Source organism: Pelmatolapia mariae, linkage group LG1, assembly GCF_036321145.2.
Source record: "Pelmatolapia mariae isolate MD_Pm_ZW linkage group LG1, Pm_UMD_F_2, whole genome shotgun sequence".
In the NCBI taxonomy this organism is placed as follows: Eukaryota; Metazoa; Chordata; class Actinopteri; order Cichliformes; family Cichlidae; genus Pelmatolapia; species Pelmatolapia mariae.
Genome location: NC_086227.1, coordinates 18,157,505 through 18,177,204, shown reverse-complemented (window position 1 = coordinate 18,177,204; position 19,700 = coordinate 18,157,505). Strand labels below are relative to the sequence as shown.

Sequence of the window (19,700 nt, the reverse complement as noted above, 5' to 3'; positions counted from 1 at the left end):
TAGAGGAGCATCTATTTATACAAACCAGCCTCGTTTGCCTCTATCCACAACCTTGTGTGTTTATGTTTAGAGCGTCTGGCATCGGGCAAACAGCAGAGTGCCCCTCGTGTTCTTGAGGATCAGTGTGTCAATGGCTCTCACACTGCACACTCCAGTGTGGCACTCTTTAAATACAGACACCAGCTGTTGAACGGAGCTCTCAGAAATAGGCTAACACCAAGGACCGAGGCCGACTGAGGCAGGAGTTGTGTGTAGGAAAACATTTCGCAGGAGAAATGAAAAACACATTATGTGGTAGTGATTTGATATATTAGCTGATTACTATACTCCAGCTACACACCAGGGTAAAGATACAAAAAGCCCAGTGAGTGTTAAACATTATACTTCAGTAGCGATGCTGGTAGAGTTTTTATTAGCACTTTTTGATTAGCAGAAATGCATTACCAGACATTATCTCTAACTGGTTATGTTTGGCTCAGGATGACATTAATTTATAAATCAAAAATACGCATTTGTAATGGCGTTTGCCACACTTTTCTTACATCAACAACATCCTCAAGGCACACAGACAAGATTCAAACATAGGCAAACAAGGAAAAAGCAGCACGCAATGTCAGAGAGACAAAGGAGAAACTTCCAGACTCTCTTAAAAATTCAAAATGTGTGTGTTTTTACGGCAGGGGAAAGTTCATAAACTTAGACAGTGAATCATACGCCTAATCATTTGTCCATTCTTGTGAAACTGGCAAAGTGATGTGTAATTTTTTCCTTTGTTTAAAAAAATATTGTCTCGGCATGTTGCTGTAACATGGTGCAGGCTCCTCTGTGCCTCTAGTGCATTTTACCAGCCAAGACAAGCAGCAGATATGTGTGAACACACTGTTTAAACAGATTTCATCTGTTGCGTTATTTTGTGTCATGTTTAATGATGGTAAAAGCCGATATTTCAAAACCTGTAACCATCTGCAAAGGTAAAAACCCCCAGAATACCTTAAAGAAGCTGACTGTGAGTTATTGAGTCAAGGGAAACTTTATTGACTTTGCAAAAATGCTGTCTGTGGCAAATAATTATTTGTCTCCTCTTCTAAATTTGGCAAATATCTGAATTCCAACTTTTGGTCTCTGTCTTCTCAGAGATACTTATTGTCACAAATAAGTTAGACTCACTTACTGTGCTTGCATTAAAATGCAGTTAACATCCATGATGTGCACATGAATGTGACATCAGCTCTGATATTGGCAGCAGGAACGCTTTAAACCAGTGGTATTATTTAACCAGATCATAAATGTGGTCTGATATTGTATTTTGGATGGTAACAGTAGAAAACAAAATACATCAACTGAGCCAAGAAAATTAAGGAAAGAGAGGAAAAGAAAGGTTTCTGTTGGCCCCTAAGTTGGTTTGCTTATACTGTTCTGCCAACTATATGAAGATCTATGAAAGCTACTGTGGTCACTTGTTTGGGTTCTCTATGTTAGTGAGGAAGGACAGAATTATTATTACTTTTTTTAAATCCAGTGATGACAAGACAGGTGAAAATAAGAAAAAGAGAGAAGGTGAGGGATGGGTTAGGAAGCATTGAATGCCACATAAAGTCTACAGTGTGCTGCTTTGCTAGAGTAGAGAAGACGGGCCTCTGTCTTAGGCTTTGTTCATGAATAGATGGGTTTACTTGAGTAATAGAGTTTTAGTACTCAACCGTATGCATAAACTGAGTGTTAATAGTGATTTTATTGTTTCTTATGACATGGTGCGCATTCATTGCACTTTGTGCCAGCCACACACATCATTATAAAATATCTTCTCAAGCTGAAAAAGTCATCACACTCTCAGCTCAAGTTTACATTGCAGAAGGATCCAGCAGCTGCACTGACAGTCAGACAGAAAGACAACGCTCTATAGATAGCTAGATAAATAGATACAGCGACTTAGTGTTTACAGTTTTTCACATGACCGTGTTTTTGTGTAAATTTTTTTGTACTGCGTGAGACCCTTTGCCACTAGTGTACAACGTAGCGCATCTGTCCACGCACATGCGTGTGGCCATCTCACATAAACCACGTGTTGTGTTTTCTTCTCATGTCCGTTGATGTACCATCCATTCCCTTCACACTACAGAGCTTGGCCTTGCCTTGTTTGGTCCTGGCAGGCTGTCTGGCAGAGGACAGTGAAGCCTCTGGTAGCAGGACAGAGCCCCGCTGAAAGCCAGTCCACAGTGATGGACAGCAGCAGATCCAGCTGCACTTGTCACTGGCTATCAAGCCGGCTGTCTGAACTGGGGAACGAGAAGGGACAGGCGGGGGGAAGTGTGTGGGTGTTGGAGGTTACAGTGGAGGGGGTCTGATTGGGATGTCACAGCTACATGGATTGTGCATGTGTGAAGGAGAGAGAGCAAGAGGGAAGCGAAAGGGGGCTCTCAGTCAGCAGCAGCTGAGCTAGTGAGCAGGTGTTGTATGTCTCCCAGGCCCATGAATTTCCATCGGGAAAGACAAAAGAAGTTTGGATTCATTTCCACTTGCTGCATTGATTTGTTTTTGTTCTGTATATGTGGGGCTTCTGGCTTAAGAAAACATCTAATGGCTCCCAGGTGAAGATGTCAGTGCTCTCTTTTAAACCACCAGTCTCCACTTTGAAGTTTTAGGTAGACACTTTTTTTGTTTTTGTAAAGCTGGAGTTCGTTCTTGACAAACTGTGTCTGTCTTCTCCTTTCATATTGTAGGTAGCAGAGTGCAGAAGGTTGGAACAATGCCAGATTCACCTGCGGATGTGAAAACCCAGCCCAGGTCCACCCCACCCACCATGCCTCCTCCACCCCCGGCTGTCAGCCAATCAACCAATCGCAATGCTTCGTTCACCCCTACCACCAGTAAATCAAGTAAGGATCCTTTCTATCTATTCCATCCTATTTTTAAGTAGGAAAAACAACACGTCCACTTTATACTTTAACAACTTTAGTCCGCGATTTATTTACTGTGAGCGTCATCTAGAGTCCAAACTTTTTGGAATAAATTGTTCATAACCCACTGACTACTTTGACTACGCTATGAGACGGGTGTAAGAAAAACACTGACTGGTGTGCTGCTTTGGTGACTCTTGAATGGAGTCGCTCCAAACCTTTATCTCATAGTAAACAGGATGTGGCTGTGTGCGCTGGTGTCCAAGGCATTGTAAATGCTTCTTTACAGCATAGATTAGGTAGCTGGTATTGGGGTAAAAGCTACTTTACACCAAACTGGACCAGTTTGTGGTATATTATAATCACATTGTCTATGATTTGTTGTGACTTTGGCCTTATTGTGTCTTTGCTAGGACTTAAAACTCTTCCTTCCTTCCCCCTAAATTTGCCATGAAAACGAAAGTAGGGCTATTCCAGTAAGAAAAATTCATTCGTTAAGACCTACCACATGCCGATCAGACTCTTCACAAATGCATACATTTTTGCAATACCTTAGCAGCCATCTGCGATGAACTTCGCAGCCATTTGTTCTGCTTTTGTCATGTGTCACTCTATACGCTCGTGTAAAGGAAGAGAAATTCCAAATATGTGTTTCTTCTCTGCTCTGATGAACAAGTGTTGAAGTCACTTGTGCGTCAGGTGTGTTTCCCTGCAGGCGTCCGTGTGTGCTTGTGTCTTTTGGAGTGCATAACGCCCTTGCTGGGGGGACAAGTGTCTTTGAGTGCCTATGTAAGTGTATGGCATTGTGTATGCGTGTGTGCCTGTGTTGTTTACCAGCTGGTCAGGCGGCAGTCGGTACAGGGTACATCGGCCAGGATGGTGTTTCAGTGTGTAGAGTGCTTTCTTCCCTATATAGCAATGACAGACTATGTTGTTTCACCTGTTGTGGCGGGTGGTCAGGAGTGTAGATCTCTCCTTGCACCTCTCCCTCGCTCTCTAAAACCAGAACACAAGTGCAGCCTATTAGAATCACATGGGTTAGCCCATATGTGTTCAGGCCCTCGTTCCGTGGATTAGAGCAACAAGCATGCCTGAGAGGAACCAAAGCAGCTACACACCAGTGGACATTTGAACTGCCTATAGTCTTTGCTTTATCAAAATATGATGGAAAAGTATCATACCTGACAGTAGCTCACTACAGAGCCCTAAAAATACACACTGAAAAGATTACGCAGCTGGTTGGATGCTGTGCTCACTGTAAGTGCTGTCATATGCTGTTATCGTGAAGTTTAAGCTATATACAGCTTTAGGAAAAAATGCCACGTTGTGTCATCATTAGGTATTCCAGCAAACACGCAGCATTCATACACAGACGCAAATATATTTATTTAGATTTGGTGAGACACGGGACTGACCGGAGAAGAGCATTTCAGGGGAGAGGTCATACGTGTTTTTGTTTTTCTCTGTTTGTTTGTGCCTGCATTAAGAAAAATACGCGAGTGAGTATAAATGTGTATGAATGCTGTGCCTATTCTGAACCTCAAAGCTGCAAATGTACTTTCAGCTGGTGGACATGTGCGGGCCCAGATTTAGCTACACACCTGCTACTGGAATAAAAGTAACACAGGCCATAGGACTATTTTTGGCATCTCTTTAACAAGTTCCTCATATAGTTGTGTCCTAGTGAGTGAGTGAGTGAGAAGCAGGGCGAAATAGACTGATACAGAGGCAGATGGATGGGTCGGGGTGGGAGTCAAATGGTACCACTTGTGAGACAGCTGAAGTTACTGCAAACACACACACACGACATCTAGCAGAAAATTGCATCACTACAGTTGTCATTTACTGGCGTGGTATCGACTTTAAATCTGTTGTGTGCTTTATTTAATTCATCTCAGCCAAACACTCTTCTGTCAGCAGGATTTAAAAGCTTCTGCCCTTGTCATGCCCCTAGATCTGTCAGATGCCCCTCAGGCCCCTCCGAAACTACTGACCCAGTTCACGCCGCCTCCTCCTCCTGTCTGTTTATCTGCAGTGCTGAATGGGAGCAGCCACTCTCCTACATCGCTAAACGGTGCTCCGTCCACTCCTAACGGCTTCAGCAACGGGCCGGCCATGTCCTCGACAGCCTCGTTGTCCAACCAGCAGCTCCCGCCGGCCTGCGGCGCTCGGCAGCTCTGCAAGCTGAAGCGCTTCCTGACCACGCTGCAGCAATTTGGCAACGACATATCGCCTGAGATTGGAGAGAGAGTGCGCAGCCTCGTCCTGGGACTGGTGGTAAGTTGTGATTATGCTCATGTAGAATTTGCCTGATGAATCTTTTCAGTAACAACGTTTTGTATAAATATCTGAAGCTACATTAAGCTCTTACGTGGAACTTATTGTGTTATTTGCTCATTGAGAATCAAGAATGTGTGCACATAATACAAACAGATATAAGCATGTGGAGAAGACAATAAGGAAATGGCATGTGTTGGAATGATTGTGCGAGCTATCTATAAAGCAATAAAAGCACTTTTTTCTCATGTTCTGCCTTTTTTCCAATCTTCTTGTTGTCTTGGATAGAATTCCACTCTCACCATTGAAGAATTTCACGCTAAACTTCACGAGGCCACCAACTTCCCTCTGAGGCCGTTCGTCATTCCTTTCTTAAAGGTAAATGTCTGCACATTTCAACAAATCAAGCCTGATGTCCTCTAGTTAAATGCACAAACTTTACTTCTCGCTGTGGTCAGCGCTCAGGACAGCGTTTCAATGAAAGTATTCAAAGAGTAGTAAAAAGGGGAATCCATATGTGTACAGTGTGTACATGCGGTAGCCATCATACTGTATATAAACAGTGGTAAGACGTGCATGGTAATGTCTGACAAAAAGGGTGTATGTGAGTTTGTGTGTGTGAGTGTCAGACCTCCTGGCGTGCGATGATCCTCCACATCTGGGACATCGCAGCAATAGCTGTGTTATATCAACCAGACAGGTCTGAGAGAGCTATTTGACAGCACTGTTACACACACATTCACACGTACACACACAGATAAAAGACACACAACAGCACACCCCGGAGAAAGAGAGGGAGACACATGGTAGAGGAATGTGTCAAGGGACCTGTCTTATCTCATCCTGTCTCTTCATCTATCACTTTCTTTTTCCTCACCCTAATCTGGCATTATTTCACTCTCACCCCATCTATCTGTGATTCCACCGTGAGTTTCTAGCTCTTTTCCTGTCCACTCAACAATCTATGTTCCTACAGGTTCAGTAAATCTACAGCATGTCCTTCCTATAACAACTTACATACTGTCTTCCCTCTTTTTTCCACTGAAGGCAAACCTGCCCTTGCTGCAGAGAGAACTGCTTCACTGTGCCAGGTTGGCCAAGCAGACCCCAGCTCAGTATCTGGCCCAACACGAGCAGCTACTCCTGGACGCAAACGCCAGCTCACCACTCGACTCCTCCGAGATAATGCTGGAGATGAATGAGCATGGCAAGAGAAGGACCCCTGACAGGTAACATCTCTCTGTTTAAAAACAAGAAAGCACAGACTTCAGAAATGAACATGCATTGGCAGAGTCTTACACAGACTGTTGTAAATGAATTATTTTAGGGTATTTCAGAATGCCAAGCGACAAGGGGAGGCTATAAATCCTCTGTGCGGGAGGCGGAAGTCTGGACAGCCCTGATGCCAGACTGCCTCTGCCAGCTGTCTGGGAGGGAGGAGAGAGATAAATGCAGCATAGGAAAAGAAAAAAGAGAGACTGAGACGCAAAAGAAAACGAGATCCAAAGGGGAGCGCAGGGAGCGAAGTACAGTACATGTCCTGAACATTATCCAAAGACAGACAGGAGGTCTAACAGAGCTATTGTCCCACATTTCTCCCCGGCACTCTGATTTATTCGCTCAGCTAAGAGGATAACACACGAGAGAATTAACTGACATTTCCCTTTTTCATTTCTTCCTTCTTCTCTTACTGGCATTACCCTTCTTTTCTGATGACTTCTTCACCCCGCTCTCTCGCTCCCCTTCTTACATCGCCTGACCTGCGGGCTCCCGGCCGCTGTCCATATGTCAGAGACGTGTCCAGATGGTGATGTGCTGGCCATAATGCTGAGCACATCCTAGGCAGGGTGTGGGGAGACGGGTGGTGGCCATGGTTTTGAATGGGACTAGAGGTTGGAGCTGGACATGCAATCCCACTGTAATCCCCACACATCCTCTTCACAACCTCTGGCTTATACGCAGCAGGCAGGACTCAGAGGACGGGAGGTGGGGGTGTACAGCTGGGCCAAGGCCTACGTCATACCAGCTGTACCTCTGATTTGTTAGACAGTACAACCAGGGATGTGTACGATTATAGCTGACATGCACAATAATATAGACACGGATAACTGAGAACGAGTACGCACACCCATAAACACACACCATCATCATCAGTGTTGCATTTATTCGCCTTTGATCCCCGGGATAATAAAGAGTGATTTCCATCTGAATGCCTGGCTATTGCCATCCAGCTAAACAGATTAATATCAACACTCCCATTTAAACTGTCCAGATGGCTTGAAAACACAACCTCTCGCACACGCACACACTTAAAGTACACAGACACAAATGAGTGTCACTAAACATCTGCCAAACACACAGCATTCAGCCCATATTGCCCCTTAAGCCCAAGAGCAGGGTGGGAGAAATACTTGCAATCTAAGAGTAGGCTGAGGGATATTCAGATTAAGAGCTTGAGATGCAGGGTGTATGCTTGGACTTGGTTTTGTTTGGTACATATGGCGTACAGCTGTGCAAAAGCTTTGGAGAGGCGCTGACTTACCGCAGTTGAACAACAAGCACCTCTCAGCAGGGATACGCAAGATGCGTGCGTGAGGATGTATGTGCGCTGGCATACACCATATGGGAGTTGCTCAACTTTAAAAAAAGACAGATTTGTGTTCCTTCCTGAAGCCTCTTCAAACAGGTTTAACTTGCAATACTAGAGTCTTCATTTAATAATCATCCATCAGACTCTGCTGTTACCATTTGATATTTAACCGTACACCAAATACAAAGATACATTAGAAGACAGACAACAGATAGGTATCATAAAAGGAATCACATCTACATGTTTAGGGCTAGTCTTTTCTCCTAAAAGGAGATTCTGGCTTTAACTTTATTGTGCCCTCCTGAACTCTGACATAATACATTGGCATTGGATATCAATGCTTGCAAAGCCATCCCACAGTTTCCATATTAGTCACTGTGGTCTGGCAAGGCCAAGGATGGAATAACAAGAGAAACATGAAGTAGTCTGTATAGAGGTTGATTCTTTTCTTGCAGACATGCCAAAGTAAGATGATATATATACATATATATATATGAGATGAATAATAATGAGTTTTGTGTATTTTCAAGTATTATGACACTTGAGATAACATTGGAATAAGGTTTTAAAGGTTTGCCCTCTAAACTTAACTTTAAACAGGATACATTTGCAATTACTTTACCACTGATGACATCCAAAAAAAAGAAAAAAGCAAAATAACTTGTGGCTATGCCGCTAAATCACCCTTCCAGGCCATCTGGGCTCAGAAACACTGAATTAATCCACCACCCTGTCCTCTTTCACAGGACCAAAGACAGCTCTGAGAGAGATGGGTTGCACCCGGAGCACCTGGCTAAGAGGCCCTGCACCATCAGCCCCAGCCAACGCTTCAGCCCCAGCACAGGTCTTCCTGCTCACCCTCCTCCCAATGGACTCCCCACACACCCTCCCAATGGCATCCCCCACCCGCCAAACCCCCAAGTGGGACCCCAGCACTATCGTTTAGAAGACATGGCTCTGGCACACCAATACAGAGATGCTTACAGGCATAACGAACACCGTGAAGTCCGTGACAGGCTCCGGCAGACAGGTAGAACAGCTGCAAAGCATTCATTTGGTTAGATAAGTCAGTAATACCACAGTGACACTACACACAGTTTCACGGTCAAGACCGAGTGAGCTTCAGTGTATATAAATGGGGTGTATGTAGAGAACAAAGGCCACCTGTCAGTCCAGTGTGATAATCCTTGTGGCACTGTGTCTATATAAAGACCACAGCCATACATGCCCATGCCCAACTGCAGCAACCATACATGCCTTCCTTCTGGTTCTTATACAAATAATCTCACTGATTAGATATGAGCGTGTGTTTTTATTATAAACAATGTATAGACAATGTATAGTGGATTTAATGCTAGAGCGTGTTTCAGTGACTCTTCTAATTTGATTTGTGCTAAATTTGTATAATTCAGTGTCTTTATATGCTTTATTATGTGACTTACATTAAAATGCATACAGCAGGAGTTGTACAGGAAATATAAAAAATCAAAAAACAAGATCATTAAAGCAGTGCGCTCAGCTAATGGACAAAGCTGACAACCACTACCATACTGACACAGCTAGTAAGGCCTAAGAAATAAGTCAGGGAGTTTATTTCTTTATGTCGACACAGTTATTTAAAAAATGAGTTGATGATGTGTGAAGTCTACATGACAATAATGTGGCACAAACCTCTCTGTGTTTGTGGGTTTCTTTTTTATAGCAGTCCACGGAGCTCGCCAAGAGGAAGTGATTGATCACCGTCTTACAGATCGAGAGTGGGCAGAGGAATGGAAGCACCTCGATAATGTACGAATCTGCAAAGCAGCTGTGTTTAATGACAACCACCTCTTTACTTCATTCAAATTAAAACAATGGGGGGGAAAAGAGCTAAGAGGTCAGCGGGTGATGAAAGTTTGTTTTAGTGCAAAAGACGGCATGCAGATGACAGGGACAGGAGCTGCTGACAGACAGTTGACCTTACGAGGTCTGCGTCAGTGCGGTGAATTAACAACAGACACACACCTATCTGGATTCCTAGCACTCAACTCTATGAGAAACCATGTAGGCTAGAAACATATACACGCACACACAATGCAAGAGTGAGAAACACAGAGAGAGAGAGAGAAACAGGGCCCCAGATGGAGCTCAGGACCCAGCAGAGAGCAGCTCCAGCTGGGGTGAGCAGCTGAGACAAGAGCTGCAGTCATGGAGAGAACCGGCCAGGCCTGGACCCCTGCCAAATTAGAAACACTTCACTGAAATAAATATAGCTAACTCAGAGGGGAGGGAGGTGGTGGAGAGGCAGGGGAAAGAAGTCAGAAACAGAGAGAGGGAAAGACGAATGGGAATAATGATATAGATTGAATGTCAACCATGCTAAACCCATTTAGCAGACTTTTCTGTCTGGAAAGACGGCACTTTGGAAAACAGTTACACTGGTTACAATAAAGGGGGAGGTGGAGGGGGAAGGAAATCTGTTGAGCTGGCAAGGAGCAGAGCAGAAGGGTAGAAGGAATCGGTTCAACACTGTCATCAGCAGCCCAGCTGTTAAATTATCATCGTTGCATCATCGTAATGCTGTCAGACATTCACCAACAAGCACGGAATTCATGAACAAATAGGTCGAGACACTAACACACACTGCTCGCAAGCACACGTCTGGTTTTGGGACAGGAAAAGTGGCTCGGAAAGTGGCTCTTAAGTTTTGGAGAGGTTTTGTTCTCATGAGCTATTAGGAAAAACAATCTATTTAAAAATCTGGTCCCTTTCAAAACCTTTCATTTGAAAGTTTAACTTCCCTCCCGTTAGTTTACTTTTTTTCTGGGGCGGAGGGGACCAGTAAACTTCTCCTCTTGTTCATTAATCACTTTAAGTAAATATCATTTGCCTTTGCAGCTCCTCAACTGCATCATGGACATGGTAGAGAAGACAAGGCGCTCTTTGACAGTGCTGCGCCGCTGCCAGGAGGCCGACCGGGAGGAGATGAATCACTGGATCCGGCGCTACAGTGACGTGGAGGAGATGAAAAAAGGTGGGAGCAACGGACAGCACTGCCTTCCTCCTCCTCCTCTTCCTCCTCCTCACCACAACTCCTCCTCCAACACAGCTAGCAGCAGCGAGTCACTGCCCGTAGGAACTTCCTCGGCTGCTGAAAGGCAGACAGGCAGACAGACAGGTAGACAAACACACGCAGGGTATGTTTGGCAAAGCAAAACACTCACAGCAAGGTAGGGCTTACTTAAAATGCTGGAAACGCCATAATATATCAATTTAGACACAGAGAGTCAGTCAGATGATGATATTTACAGCAGATTTACAAATTTTAGCTCACACTGTGAGGCATACAAAAAATCTCCTTGCAGTATCCTGGATCTTTAACCAGCTGATTGCACCCTTATGTCGACAGCATGCTCATTCGTAATTAAGATTTGTATTCACTTCTAGCTCCCGTATTCCACTTCCTTCCCACAAATAGTTGGAGAAAGTCTATGGCAGCCTGTTTACTGCACTGATGTTGCCACATACATATATACATTTTACCTTTTTATCGATTCCAAGAATAGAACTGGAAACTGTAGGGCAGTCATGGATGGATGTGTGTTCGAGCAGATCAACAGTTTGTCGCCGTGTGCATGCAATCGACACTGAGTGTGAGCCTGCGTGTGTGTTTCAGAGATCCATCGAGACTTCTTACACAGGCCTCCCTCAGGATACCTCCCGGAAGAAATCTGGAGGAAAGCTGGTAAGAGTCAAGCGTCTTCCTTCTTCTTCTTCTTTCTATTGTCTCCGTGATTGACCTCACACAGACTAACAAAACACACCCTCACACACACACACAAACACTGTCGTCATTCTTCATGGCCCTCACCCCGGCTGCAGACAGACAGAGCAGAGGCCTTACAGCTGTAGGTCCATCAGGCCAGAGGATTGGACGTCCTCTGTGTCATTAGGATAAATGCCCTCCATCTGTCACCACCATGAAAGGCCACTGCAGTTAAAGCTGCAGTGAAAATGCAGTCAGTGGGCCTACGGTAGGCCGCGGCAGCACAGCACAGCACAAGGTGGAGTTTTAACTGGTCTCCATCATCGGGAGCACTTGAATTTTTATCCCACTTTTTCCACTCACATTTCATACACAGACCTTTGACTGAAGGGAATAAGAAACAAACTGCTGCGATATAGAGACAAAAGAAAAAGAAATCCAAAAAAAGCTTTATTTTTGGCTAATTTTGCCAAAGGGAAGCAGGTGGGAGCGTTGCACCGCATGGGACCTGCATGTTAGATAGAGCCTGTCCCGGGAGCGGTCTGGTTCAGCCCTTGTTCCACCTCAGTCCCAGCACCATTATGCTGCACTCATACTCCAATACCCTGCGGAGGAATAGATGCTGCTGCTGTCTGCAAAATACTGTGCTGCATTTTCACCGGCAGCAAAAGGCTCTTTTAATTGCAGTTGTTTTTCATACAGGTACTACAAGCATCCCGCTCTCCCCAGCACTAAAGCACCTCCAAAACAAGCAGGGTGAGTAACATATCTCACTCCCAGCATCTCACCTCCAATGTTTGTGTGCGTGTATGTGCATATGTGTCAGCTCTATCTCAGCACCCAGGTAGTCTGCGCTGATGTAGCTGTGGCACCTCTCGCTTTTTTTAATTAAAACCAGACACGTGTTCTCTGGTCTGGTTCACATTGAGAGACTGCATTGCTTTTGAAAAATAAGATCTGAAGTGTGAAAAAGCAGACAGAAATAACACATCTCAGGGACTTGCCAAATCCCTGCAGAATTAAAACGTTAATATTGCTGCCCCCGTGTTTTCCATTAAGTGCTAATTGCCCCAGCATCTGCTATGCAGTCTCCTTGATAAGAATTAATTAAATTTGCAAACTAATCTTAGTGGTGCATGCATTAGGCCAGATAATTGAGAAGCTTGGAATAATGCAGATAGTGTTTGCAAGGTAGAGAAGAAAGAAGAGGAGGAGAAGGAGGGGTGTAAGGGGGGAAAAAAGGAGTAGGAATAAAATGAAGGTAGTGAGGGAATGACGGGATGTGGGACAGCATAGACACGTGTGCCTTAAGTGTAACTATATGTGTACAGCGTTGACAGAATGCAAACTTTTTTTTAGCACATGAGCGCTGAATTCACACAAGCTCACATAGAGCTCCATGCACACGCTGCCATGCGCATGTACACAGCAGCAAAGTGTGGATAAGGCTCCCCCTCACTCCCTATCTTTTTGCACAGTAGTTTGAAACAACTGGAGTGGAGCGGCGAGGAAAAGTGACAGTTATTTATGAGTTCCCCTTCAAACAAACACTGACTGGAGGAAATGGGGAGCAGGGGAGAGAACTGCGTCGTCTAACCCGCCTAGCAATCCACTTTAGGGTGTCATTTGTGTCTTTATGCATGTGCGCACGTTGCTATAATTGGCTCATGTGGGTTATCTGGAGAAATATTATTCAATGTATGAAAATATTGCTGTCTTTGCTGGTAGAAAATATGTTAGAGGAATTCACATCTTGTCATCACAACATACCACATTAGCATTTGAATGCTAAACATTGTGTTTTTGGCAAACTATTTCCGAGGCGAATGAAGTCCTACGGGAAAACATGTTGTGCGCTGCGAGGCCAGTAATGAAAGACCACAAAACGTAATCACTTCTGCTTCTTACTGAGAAGGAACTACAGGAAGTTTCTATTTTAGACTGCCATCTGGAAAGGAGTCTACCCACCTGCCTGTTATAAAAACAAAGCCTCCTTACTCATATGGTGGACTCCTGCTGGAAAAACAAAAGACCATGTGATGAAGCCTACATTGTAGGAAGTCAGCCGGTGGAGATATGTGTGCCGGCTGCGGGGGGAAATTATTCGCCCTTTACTGTAAACTCTTGTCAGTTTCTGGTAAAACTGTTCTTGTGATAGGATGACAATTCATTCAGGGTGCTTGATGAACAACCGAGTTGGTGACATCTGCTGTTGTCAGCTCTGAAAATGATTGTGACCAGACGTGTTTGAATAAATTATTGAAGTCTGGTTTCTTTTCTTTTTTTCACACTTTTCCTGGCATAAAGTTTTAAATCTTGGATGATGTACATCTGTTTGCCGCGTTACAACAAGACGGCAGCTTAAAGAGCCTTAATAAAGGATGACAGACAGAGCAGGCTGGATGGGACGATGGCCATAAGCACTAACACTCTCTCTCTCCCTCTCTTTCTCTCTCGGTTTCCCTCTCAGAGGAGGCAGTGAATGAGGTGAAGCGACAGGCGATGTCGGAGCTGCAGAAAGCAGTGTCAGATGCTGAGAGGAAGGCTCATGAGATGATTTCTGCCGAGCGCTCTAAAATGGAGAGGGCACTGGCCGAAGCCAAGAGGCAAGCCTCTGAGGATGCGTTAACAGTCATCAACCAGCAGGAAGACTCCAGTGAAGTGAGTATCATAGACTCCCTACCGACATATTGCCTCATCCTCCTCTCATTGGAACTTTAAATTCCTTAATCACTCATCAGGCCCTTTGTTTCAAGGCTTTCTTGATCCATTACCCTTTGCTCCACTCCCCTTACCTGTCACGTCCGCAGTGGCAGACGAGTGGAGGTTGGACGTAGGACCCAAGATGCAAGCACTGACTTTGATGAGAGTGAGCTTTATTGTGACGGAGATAGAACAAACAGCAAAGGAGGTGGCAAGTGCTGAACCTAAGCTTAACTAAACTGGGAAAAACTAACACAAGCAGACCTGAAATGGAGATGCAGGGAGACTCGGGGAACCAACATAGGGTGATGCAGGGAAATAACGCAGATGAACCGGCAACAGGCAGGAGAACACACAGGGCTTAAATACACACAGCAACAATCAAGGGATGAGAGACAGGAGGGGAACACACCTGGGAGAAATCAGAGCTGACGTGACAGGGGAAACGTAAACTGAACACACTCGCATACACAGAGAACCAGACAAGACACTGAACTTAACAGACAGATTCACGGGCATACAGTGTGACACCATGGACAGAGAGGGAACACAGAGAAGTGGGAGCAGGCAGGCATAGAACAAAACCCTAACAAATGGCAAACCTTAACAAAAGATATAACAGACTAAACAAGAACATAGAATAATATAAAGAAACACAAAACACTGAGTCGACAGACTCAGGACCATGACATTACCTTGCATTGTGTAATCCATGCAGCTGGCTTCTCTCGGTTTGGTGCAGCAGCAGCATGTTGTCATCATTACTGCAGAAGCAGTCCAGTTGTCTGTGTAAATAAAAGCAGACAGACCCAGATGGTTGGAGCAGAGTGCCAGGCTGAGGCCATTAGTGAGCAGTTGACCACCACCTGCTGGTAACACAAACCAGTGGCCTTGGACCAAGAATTAAATCCATAACATCGAATCCCCATGCAAAGAGTAGCAGACAAATTGTGGATGACACACACAAACTGGCTTATAAATGCCACTTAGTTTAGGTTTTAACATGTACAATGTGAGAAATTGTTTTAAAAATACAGTACATTCTGAACTGTAATGCATTGTTTTTGATGAATAAAGTTTAAAAAATGTAAAAGCTGATGCCTTTGAGGAACACACCTACTGTGCAGTCTTGTGGTATAATATAGTTGTTGTTTTATTTTCATATCACCTGAACGGCACACTGTGTTACATCGTAACGATACTGTAATATTTTTTGGAAAAATAACCTGTATATTAAAGTAATACAGAGGAGAAAAAACATATTTCCTGCTGGCAAATCTAGACTCTTGTTGCAGCGTTAGAAAGTGTAAACTCTGCTTGGTTGGGTACAAAATAGACTTATTTTTATCGACCCACTCTCTCCCTACTGTCTCAACAGAGCTGCTGGAATTGTGGGAGGAAAGCCAGCGAGACGTGCAGCGGCTGCAACACAGCTCGCTACTGTGGCTCCTTCTGCCAACACAAAGACTGGGAGAAGCACCATCACGTCTGTGGTCAAGGCCTTCAGGGGCTGCCAGGGGGCAGCAGTGTCCCTCTAGGAACCCCCTCCTCCAGCTCCTCCGCCTCCTCCAGCGCGCCCCCAACTCACTCCGAGGGCACTCCTCCAGGACCCCTGTCACTCGCAGCCCAGAGCAGTATTGCGGGAGGGGCCGGCAGCGGAAGTGTTTCTGCCAGCCCCAAAGAGAGCAGTTCCAGCAGTGCCTCTCGCTCCACAACTCCAGCCACCCCCGCACTACTGGATGCCACCTCTCGCTGACGTCTGACCTTCGTCGCTTCCCTGCATACCGAAGTGACAGCGCTCACACTTCACACAAAACCAAACTGAGGAATCTTCATCGCAAACTGCTCCAGTCCCCTCCTTTAGCTCTTATTTCCCTCATATCCCGATCTTTAACATCTTCTTTTTAACGTGATGATGGACTTATTTCCTCACCTTCCTCCAGAATACTTTCTCTTTCACAGCCACAGATACAAAGATTGTGGTCTGGGGTTCAATGTAGTGTAAAGCATGACGAGTGCAGTGTCTCCTTTCTCTGTTGAAGAAACATATCAGATGTGTTTGCTGAGAACATGAGCTTTGACTTGAAGATTTGCCCTCAGTAACGTAAGCATGGTAAATAATGTCCACTATAAGGGCTGTGAGGAAGCAGCATCGATGGGGGATGACTAGGCCGATTAGCACCTGGATAGGATTTCCCTTTAATTTAGCACCAATGAGATGAGCCCTGAGATGTGCACTAACAGTCCAAACAGTTCCCAGATGTGGGACTTTTTCTAGTATCCCATTGGAGAAAGGCAAGGAGCATAATACCTTTTTTGTTATTTTTGAGGGAAGGGGTAAAAGTTGGGATGCGATTAATTCCTCAGAAACACAGCTTAGTATTTATTAAAAGTTCCTTTCTGGCTTTAAGGGAAAACAAAGAGAAGTCCAAATATTCTAAATAAAGAATAATAGCGATGATGCTGACGTTGATTATGATAACAGTAATGATATGAAAAAATAACTTAATTTTGAACTGCTAACTACCTTGCTAGCGAGCCAAGAAAATCTACACCGGACTCACCTCTCTGCACCATTATGAACCCAAATGATTTCAAAGATGAAAAATAACATGATCCAAACCTTTGTATTACACTGCCAAAGTGAGTAAGTAAGCGATAAAGAGAAGCACTCATCTTGTAACCAAACACAAAGCAACATCACCTCCTCAGCAGATAAGCCAGCCCTGAGACGACCGGGCTGCAGAGGAGCTGCAAAACGGGACCCAGAGACAGCAAACTGTGACCTGCTTTCATGTGCAGCTGCCTCCTGCAGTCTGGGTAAAAGTACAGCGATTCCTCAGAGACGGCCCAGACTAGTGAATATGGACAATGCTCTGAACTTACCTACAAGAAAGACTTAATGAAATAGATGGAAACCCTGCAACAGTGTGTTTTTGTTTAAATGGTAGAGAGGACAAAGAGGAACGAAAAAAGCTACACAGCCTCAAAGGAGACGATGGTGTGTACATGGCAAAGGAGCTGCCAAAACAGAAAAAAAAAAACCTCAACACAAGCTTGAAAACATTGTCCAAGATGGCATTACAAACTATGGAGACACGTGGAAGGATTGTTTGTAAGTTTTTGTTGTTTTTTGTTTTCTTTTTAATTTACGCTCCACAGCGAGGAGATCTTTGAAGGAATTACCTTTACATTTACTCCCTCCTTTTCCAAAGCATGATAAACACAAGACAGAGCCTAAAAAAGGGCGGTGTAGACTTTGTTCTCCTCTCTCTTTCTACCTCCCCTCACCCCTCTCCTCCCTTCCATGTTCTTCCCCGACTACTTGACTCACGTGTGCCCTACCCCTCCGCTGGCTTTGGACAGAGAGCCACAAAGCAAGTCCCACGGGTAGGGCTGAACCCGCTTGTAGATATCGTTCCTCTTTTCATTTTTCAATAATGTCTCTTGTTGCTGATGTCCACACGTGCTGCCCTTGTGTATATCCAGAAAGACGGACTTTTGTTTTAGTTTTGCTACCTTTCACTTTCCTCCTTTGAGTTCGGGTTGAGCAGTGAAGACAGAGCAAGGACGCTTATGTTTATGAGAGGAAGCCCTGCATTGTACTTATTGTTTGATTTGTTGAATCTATATCAATGAGATGGAAACCCCTCTTGTAGAATATTTTGTATTGCTCGCATTGTAAGACAGTGAGAGGACGGAGGTGCAATATGAAGAGAATTCAGCTACTGAATGGAACCTCAGCAACTGCCCATAGGGTGTCATATAATATAGATACATATAAATATATTTAAAGTAACATCAGTAACTTAATGTGAATGTACATAGTATTTAAAGAGGTCCAAAAATGTGTTTGCCAAATAACAGAAACCTTTAAAGTTTAATGTCCAGATTTTTTTTCACAGTACATTTGTTTCTAAAATTGATCGACTTTTTTTTTCTCTCATACAAGTTAAACACTTTTTCAATTTTCACTCAAATCAAAGTGTCATGTGACCCTGAGTGGAGGAAACTGTTGGCAACAGTGGTAAAACAGCTCTGCATCCTGCAGTAGGTGACTCAACAGTGTGTATTAATAGAAAGGCTCAGTGGTAACTCAATTAGTTTTGTTTTTTTTCCTCATTTACACCAATTTTTGGAAATGTCAAACTTGACACATCACGTCAAGCACTCCGTTTCTTACCAGCCGTTTAGCTCCAGCGCCCCTGTAGTGATCCTCTCTCTCTTGGTCCTCATCAGTCTGCGTGCATGTGGTTAAGAGTGTTTGTTTCTCCCATGGTGCAGGATTAAGCGATACGCCAGTGTTAAGCTACAGTACATGACAAATCTAATTTGATACCCAATCTTTAAAATGTTGTTCTTAACTCCTCGCTGCTTATTGTTCATTTGTAAAGATACAATTTGAGTATAAGCTGCTGACTTGGGGGTGGGGGGTGGGGTGGGGTGGGGGGCAGGTCTTTAGTTTCAGGCCAAGAGAGTAGCACGGCTTCTTTCGCTCTGTTTTTTCTTTTCCAGGCTTTCCCACACGCCTCAGCAATAAGGTTAACACGAGAATACTAAACAGTCAAAAAGCCTTGAAAAAATGTGTGTGCATATTTTATATTGATTATTGTATAGCTTACATGCTTGGCCTCCTTTGCTTGGACCAAAAGGGGAAAAAAGAGTAACTTTGTTTTTGCAGTTGGGGCATGGGAAAACAAAAACTCTTTGTTACTTTTTAGTTTTTGTTGGATTGATATTTTTTTGACTATCTGAGACCATATTTCAAATGACATAAGCTGCAAGGTACCCCTTCATTCGTGTGTAGCATTTATGTATGTGTGTTAGAATTACCATGTTAAGGCGCTGACCTCAGCCTATTTTCTTTTTCTGTGACTTGTTCCTTTTACCCTGATGTCGAATTCCTCCACTACTACCACAAACCAGTGCTCACAACCCTCCCTTCACACTAGCTACCTCCTGTGACCATACAGCTAACCACCAGGAGAGGTTGACCTGGACTTTGAAAAGCTGGGTTGAGAGCAGACATGGACACACACACATGCCCGCTCAAAAGTCGTCATAAAAGGAAATAGCGTTGTAGAGAACTGTCTTTACTCATAATGTTTAAATCTATTTATTCCTCTCGGACCCTAGTGTCTCTCTTTTTCTTTTTTAAAACACATCCCACTAAAAAAACTGATACTGCTAGAATTTAGTAACAGGCACACATGCAGTCAGACCTCCGTATTACCAAACCGATCAGAGAATTGACCATGACATGCCATTTGTTGTCCAAATCCAATAAAAGCACAGACCAAAGTACTCCTGTATTGCCATAGTAGGTTCTGAAATGGTGTGAATCAGCAGACCAGAAGTAATAAAGGTTAGAGCTCAGCTACACCAGTTAACCAAAGTGTCTGAAATACACACGCTCAGAGCCCAGGAGTGAAGACCGCCCTCAATGAACCGGCTGAGTTTCAGAAGTGTAGAATTATTATTCAAGCAA

At 44.2% G+C, this 19,700-nt stretch overlaps 1 protein-coding gene across 8 annotated transcripts in view; it reads left to right on the top strand.

Annotated features, from left to right (window-relative positions):
- Positions 1–18,629, top strand: part of cbfa2t3 (CBFA2/RUNX1 partner transcriptional co-repressor 3) — a 39,195-nt gene extending 20,566 nt beyond the window's left edge. For 4 of the 8 annotated variants that reach the window (XM_063474493.1, XM_063474475.1, XM_063474529.1 and 1 more), the window contains 11 exons: positions 2,721–2,876; positions 4,852–5,174; positions 5,463–5,552; positions 6,222–6,403; positions 8,511–8,794; positions 9,467–9,552; positions 10,642–10,921; positions 11,420–11,488; positions 12,212–12,265; positions 13,980–14,170; positions 15,591–18,629. In XM_063474493.1, coding sequence (XP_063330563.1) covers positions 2,721–2,876; positions 4,852–5,174; positions 5,463–5,552; positions 6,222–6,403; positions 8,511–8,794; positions 9,467–9,552; positions 10,642–10,921; positions 11,420–11,488; positions 12,212–12,265; positions 13,980–14,170; positions 15,591–15,968 — 2,093 coding nt within the window. In that variant the 3' untranslated portion in view covers positions 15,969–18,629. The remainder of the gene's footprint in view (positions 1–2,720; positions 2,877–4,851; positions 5,175–5,462; positions 5,553–6,221; positions 6,404–8,510; positions 8,795–9,466; positions 9,553–10,641; positions 10,922–11,419; positions 11,489–12,211; positions 12,266–13,979; positions 14,171–15,590) is intronic. The other 4 variants (XM_063474501.2, XM_063474509.1, XM_063474520.1 and 1 more) reach the window with 4 other exon arrangements.
- Positions 18,630–19,700: the final 1,071 nt, after the last annotated feature.